The 7,195-nt window shown below is 39.2% G+C and overlaps 1 protein-coding gene across 1 annotated transcript; it reads right to left on the bottom strand.

The window, feature by feature from the left end:
• Positions 1-5,636: 5,636 nt before the first annotated feature.
• Positions 5,637-7,195, bottom strand: LOC146738026 (uncharacterized). The gene is made up of 2 exons (XM_085504550.1): positions 7,032-7,195; positions 5,637-6,923 (listed from the first exon to the last, which is right to left on the bottom strand). The coding sequence occupies exon 2, from the start codon at positions 6,894-6,896 to the stop codon at positions 5,910-5,912; it is 987 nt and encodes a 328-aa protein (XP_085360676.1). The 5' UTR covers positions 6,897-6,923; positions 7,032-7,195; the 3' UTR covers positions 5,637-5,909.

The raw sequence follows: 7,195 nt of genomic DNA, 5'->3' as shown, positions 1-7,195 counted from the left end.
AAGACGAGTTTTTCATTGCTCATGAATATTAATTTATGCAAATTTGGTAAACGCGTCTATTTTCTGGAACTACTTTCTGTTTATAAACAACGCGCGTAATTTGCGTCTGTGCTTCGATAATGGCTGACGATATTATTCTGTGGATGGAAAATATACCGAAAACACCAGTTGGACTCATTATTACCCTGACGAAATCCGACATTCCACCACAACCAATCATAAATATAATTGGTCACAAAAACGTGTCAAGTTTACAGCACTACGATACTCACATTCAGCTGCCATCGGTGTCGCGGGATACACCCAGCGACTCCGATGCCAGCTGACCGTCTGACGATACTGTCTCTCAACGGAAGATCGTCGGCGCATTTTAGATATTGTTGGTTACGCCAGAATCTGGAACTGTAAACCAAACTGCTTCTTGTCAAGCAATTGTTTCTCGTTCACCGACTACGGTTTTGAACAACTGTGAAATTAACGTGTCTTTACCCGTCTGTGACCTGTGGCTACAACATCAGCTCCAAGAAATCGTCCGTTGTCGGACGGTCAGTAAATGACCAACTTAGCTGGACTGTAGTGTCCATTCTTAAGAAAGCAAGTTTATAATGAGTTCGTATTTATTACCGTTAAAATATTGTTATAAATTTATGTTCATTTGCTGTTTCATTAAAACGTAATTTGTGGATATATTTGGTGACATTAGTTTGTCTATAGATCCCTGTCACTGACGTCATGTGAGAGATGTTGACGCGTTTGCGTCATTTAGAATCCATTGTATAAATCCGCACCAGTAAAAAGGCCCGTATCGAAACCCGGATGAAATCGAATAGGTTTTCTTTTGGGCCAGACGAGCGAAAAATAACATAACTAAAGACTTTTTTTTTCATATAAGGTATATGATAAAACCTTTATGGACTGGATACGGCTTTTGCTGCCCTCGATCGTACGGCTTACGCGCCCTCGCAAGCTCGGGCGCTTCCGCCGCACGACCTCGGGCCGCAAAAGCCGTATCCAGTCCATAAAGAATATTACCAAATATGGCAAACGGGGCCCGAGCGTGATATGGAAAATTATTGCACGGCTCGCGCATCGGGATTCCCATAGCGTTACGAGTCCGGGCAATACGAGGTATATGATAATGTAGAATACTTTATTTTCGCTTGGAATTTATTTTCGCTGAAGGTATGATTCCGTGAAAATAAAATCCAGTGAATATACTTTTTTTCCTATATTTCACATTAGCTCATCAAAAATCAGTGAAAATAAATTCTAAGCAAAACTCCCAAAAAGCCTTTTCAGCGAAAATTAATTCCAGCGAAAATAATGTATTCCACAGTATAAGAAAATGATATTCTTTTTAACAATAAACAGAGTAAAGGTTTTTTGATAGAAAACCCAACCTTTGTTCACTGTTTGCGAAACCTAGTAACAGACGTGAAGAACTACATCACGTAAGCACTTCTTATACATTTTGTACAACCATGAAAGGATTCTTGAATTGAACAAAAACGTTGGTTACAAAATAAACACTGTTTGGTCAAACAATTAAATGATTGGACAACTTCACAATGGTAAGTATATCTGCCTTGCATAAGGGAGGTTGTGGGTTTGACTGGTCACTCAGCAGTCACAGTACAGTCTCCTCTGCTTCCCAAAACAAGTGGTATATGGTTTGGGAGACTGGTTAGCACACATACACTATCCATTAGTATCTAAGTTAAAACACGTCAGAAGAGATAGCAGTGACTTCAATGTCCAGAAATGTTCCTTGAATCGAAAATAGTTTTAAAAATATGATTGAAAATACACTGGCATGTGATGTGCACTACCACATTCACACTTAACGTGGTTCAAGCAGAATGGAAGATTATAGTTCGTGTTCATTATGCTTTCGTTATTATGCGTTCTTGCCATCAGAATACTGAGAATAAACAAACCGAGACATTACCAAGCTTCAATTGGGTATTTTTTAGGTGATTGGAATGTATCGAAGGAGTCACCGGCGGTAATTAGTTCAAGTCGCGCCCAGGTCGAACCTCATACTTGAGATTTCCATTAGAAGAGCACATTGAATTGTGGGAAAATCAATGTTTATCAACACAAATGTCGCACATGCGCGGCGCGACGACTACCGCCCTTTAAGCCACGAATTAGCATGACATATGTATAAATAGATAAGTGTATCATCAATGAGAAATTCCTACTTGAATGATTTCTTATCAGTCCACAATATTTTGCAATATATTTGCATATTCGAAAACGACCATAATTCCACACTGCAAACTAGAAACAGCTGTCCCGAAAGTGTCAGTGTGGTATCGAGAGGATGGAGTTATTCCAAGCATGGGACTGCAAACCACGTTCCATGTCATGAAGCAGTCGTTGTCCTGGCGGAGTGGTCAATGTCAAAAGATGGTGGAAATAAGAGATTTGCTGATTTCGGGGGGGGGGCTAGATTGACTTTGCCTAGTACTTCAATTAATGCACCTATAACGGGTTTGCAGGTCCATGTTTAAATTAAAATGAAACAACCAGTGATAGAATTAACACCTGTGACTACTCTCTCCCATGGTGTTCCCTACACTTAAACCACACTTTTGCCATAAAGAGGGGGGGGGGGCAAAGAGGTAGCTGGTACAGTTTTACGGGAAATAAAAAGGGCTTTTTACAATTTACGAGGAAAAAAAGACGTGTTTACAGTGAAAATTGAATTTTGCAGTGAATTTTGTCATCTAGTCAGTCGCTTTACAGTTTCGAAAATGTAATTTCTGTGATAGGTATTTTTGATGGTTAAAAACCTTTCACTTAGGTAACCGGGGTTCGGTCGTTTCCACGCTAGGCTAACAAAAGACACACACAAGCTTCGTTCATGTTCCCAAAACGATTCTCTGCCAAGTCCCTGGTTTTCACCCGAGACAGCATTAAATCCATCTTTATTTCTTGTCACCCCTTAACCAATTACAATCAGTATAAGAGACTCCAAGGCCTTTCCTTCCAACAAACAACCAATCACATGAAAGTTTTACACATCATAATCAATTAATTACTCGTCAAGCTGTCTAGAGAAAACATTTCTATACATTGTCAACACTAACTATTATTGATGGGGTAATAATCTCGCACTAACATTCCACCAAGATACTACCTTTTTTAAACTCGCAAACAACATTGGTTTAGAATTACAGCTACTGTCTTGTATCTTAAAAACTGCAGAGTCATAAGATGTTTTTGGTTGATTTCGACCAGCTCGCCATCTAGTCTTGTCATTAACCTTTATCAGTATATGTCATGGCAACCACTGTCAAACTGACTGAAATATAAATCATGATACAACCCCCTGTTTTACATTCTGCATGTTCTCCGAACATACCGTTCCAATACCAAGGATGTCATCACATTTATATTTCACACGTCAAATACATCAACAATTGGTAAGCAAGTAAAATACACTCTAATATAACAAAATACATAGTTTCAAATGAGTAAATACAATGATTACATATGGTAATTATAATTTCAAATAAAAAGCTATAAATTTAAACACTACTGTTATGATTCTAAAATACAATAGTTATATATATTTAAATAAAAAGATTATGAGGTTAAATACATTGGTTATATTTTCGAATATCCTACTCTATCAAGGAGAGGTGCCAGCACTTCACTTGCTATCCCAATTATTCAGTATTGGGTTCCCTATCTACTGCATACTAGTAATATCCCTGGGAATCTCGGTATATACTTCAGATAGACCTACCAATAATCTATAATGATTCCCTACCCCTTCCACAGCCACGCACTTACTATCTTTCCACTTTGGTATCTTAACGGCTTTGGGCAAAGGAATTACACGTTCTACACCATGAAATTTGTATTTTAAATCACCCCATTCGATATTCAACACGGACGAAATTATACCACGTTCAACTGTTAAATTCTCGATCACGGGTCGCTTTGCAAAGGCCAAATGACTCGGAGACACGTACAGGGTCATAACATTTACCAAGACATACAGCTTGTCCTTAGATATCTCTAAAATTAACTTAGTACGGGGCAATTTAGGTGCACGATAAATTATAGAGCGATTACGATAACACTTGCATAATCGAATAACCGCCAATATTAATAAGAATCCTGAACACATTAAAATCAGAATTAACGTTTCATTTCGAAGTTGGATCATGGAACTCTTCAAATCTCGCAAGGGATGGTCCGTAATTAACTCGTCTACTGGCAAATATAACGTTTTAGCCCGGACCCTGGGAAGGGCTGCAATCAATATGCTCAAAGTTCTCACCTTACAAACTGTATATACTGACAAAATCAGTGACCCTGTGCTTATAATAGCCAGAATGGTTTCAATTATAGTAATAGTTTTGACTTCCAAAAACGGTAAGGCAGGGGTTTCATCCGTAATGTCGCTAAATAATTTGTCTACTTTAGAATAATAAATTGGTTTATTTTTCCTTAATAAATCTGCCGTTCTGTTTAAATCTACCACCAAACGTGCATCAGAACGTACAATTTCCTCGAAATTCCCTCTGTTAATGGTGATGTTAGGGAGTTGTACTCGCCACGGGTTTTCATACATCGATTCCCCCGTAATTTCTGTCAAATCATCTGGGTCATAAAAGGGTATTAAGAATGGCAAATTTACCGGATGCAGAAACGTGGGGGCCTCGTCTTCTGTGCAACTGGTTAACAATGGCGATATATAGAGATTGTCGGAATTTATAGCGCATCCACAGGGCAATTTAATTATACACATTGTACAACCTTCAATAGGCTCAGGGCTTTTATCCCCGCATGCTATTAACCATTTAGTATCATTGCTATTTACCAAAATATTCCCCTGTCCGATTTCGAGAATCTTAGGGTCGTATACTGGGTTGAGTATTAAATCTATTTTACATGTGTTATGAATTTCCTCTTTATTATCATAGAACAAGGCCTTCGTACACGACGACTTACGCATATTTATCATGGTAATCACAGAGGGACAATCTTTTACTGTCAGACCAGTACAAGACGAAATTTGGTCTGCACTCATTTCAATGTAGTAAGTTTCATCTTCATTAACCCCAAAATACTCTGCAACTGACGTTACCTTCGTGCGCCCGTTCTTTGCTGTATTATTGTCGAAATGCTGAGGTTTATCACCTAAATCATAAGGGAGGGGCATAGGCATGACTATCACTTTATACACTTCGAATATGTCGTTTTTTATAGTAATGGGGATTCCAACCTTTATGTACACATTATTGTCTGTACGCTCTCACTCTCGCATTATGGTAATATCAGGGGGAATCTCTTTTCTCTCGGGTCTCCACACTGTCAGGGGGGAATCTCCTCTCGTCTCTCTATCTCGTCCCCTTGAGGTACGGGATCGGGAAAGTCACTTATACTTTTCAGTCAAATAAGACACATACAACGAAATACGTTTCAGCTCTCGTCTTAGTCGATCTTTTGGAGCACTCTATAAGACACAGCGCCCTGGGGAAAAGTCCCCAAGACTCTCACAAGGCTGAACCAAGACTCGCCCAAGACTGGACCGCGTCAAGGCTCGCCCCTGGACTCTCTCGGACTCTCAGACTGCTCTCTCTCTCTACTGCGTCTATCGTGGAGTATTCGCCAAGACCAACTCAAACTCTCTTTATTCACCTTCAAAACTCTGACCAATTACAATGCAGTAAAAAGACTCTAGGGCGTAACCTTCAATCATAAAGCCAATCAAACTAAGTACTGAATACGTCATATCTTTTGATTAATCGTTCACTACATTAATAACTACGGATGCCAGAATAGCGACGGTATCTTGTAATTAGTTCCAAATCACTGAGCCAAGTTCCGTCCAAAACTTCAAATAGACCTACACGATGACAGACATAACACAGCAATTCGGCTAATAATCAGCTAATTAAGTCGGTCAACAGATACGCAAAAACAAATTCATGACAGTAATAATAATTCAAATTCGTGTATGCTATATCAAAATTAGGATATTTCTTTCGTAGCTTCTTTCGCACTGCCCTTAAAGCATCCCCTAACACTCTCGGTCCTACCAACTGCAAAGGTAACCTTTCTTGTAATAACACGTCAATCGAACTCACCCTACGTTGTGTCTCCCTTTCAAGTAACTGTAACGCTTGTAGGCGTTGAATAGCATATCGAAACATTAAATGTGTGGATCGCCGTTCATAATTTAATTCTTTTTCTAACGCCTCTTGATTTAGTTCCATTCTGTTCAAGCGCTTTCTCCATTGCGATAAATCAGATACGATCGAATAAATGGCCTCATGATTCTCCTTAATCCCATTCAGAGCATTCCCTATTCTTTTATTCGTTGTGAAAACATATGAGTTTAAATCATCTTCGTACGCAACAATTTGATCTGTCATAACCTCGGTGGAACTTTCCAATGCCGCTACATGCCGTCTCAAAATATTTACGTCGTTCGACGTGGCCGTTCCGAATAAAGATTTCGATACCTTCCCTACAAAGTCTAATAATCCCCTTTTCTGCCGTTCATTTCCCAAATTCTTTTTCTCTATCTTTGGAAATAACACACGAATCGCTCGTTCATCTCTCGAAATATGATACATATAGAACTTATTCTGTTGCTCGACTAACTTCAAAGTTTCCCCGTATTCCTCACAAAACTTCGGAATGAGGTGAACTGTTTCGTTCGAACATAATGACTCATTCACACTCATCATAGGAATATCTAAATAAGGTATTGCGAACGTATGATGCCAGTACGTTAGGCTGTTATCGATGTTTGCTACCCGTTCAAACAATACTCCATAATTGGGGCGCAGAACATAATCTCTCATCTGCACAGACGGTTTCCATCGTACGACCAGTAATACACTAATAAATATCAACGCTATTCTCATCTTGACATCAATTTCTCGGGAGACGCACTATAAATTAGTAATGAAATGAAAAGAAAGGGGTATGACACATGATAAATGAAAAATTCGTGGCCAATTCTCAATTTGCGTGGTCGAATGGTAGAATTAAGTACCCACCTAAAGCGTTTCCTATGTTCTCATCAAATTGTCCATGGCGTCACCGCCCGGCGTCTTCATGAAAGTGTGACCCCCAACACCAAACCCGTACGTAGCTATAGTGCGGACATAACACTTCCATGTAATTTAAACTTAGGCTTTATCATGGATTCTTTCCACGCTCC

The sequence above is a fragment of the Saccoglossus kowalevskii genome, chromosome 10 (assembly GCF_978046115.1).
Source record: "Saccoglossus kowalevskii chromosome 10, keSacKowa6.1, whole genome shotgun sequence".
Lineage (NCBI taxonomy): Eukaryota > Metazoa > Hemichordata > Enteropneusta > Harrimaniidae > Saccoglossus > Saccoglossus kowalevskii.
The sequence above is the reverse complement of the archived record's forward strand: the minus strand, read 5'-3'. Positions and strand labels throughout refer to the sequence as shown.

Excerpts from the sequence above, each read along its gene's own strand:
- LOC146738026 (XM_085504550.1), bottom strand. The coding sequence starts at position 6,896 with ATGAGAATAGCGTTGATATTTATTAGTGTATTACTGGTCGTACGATGG.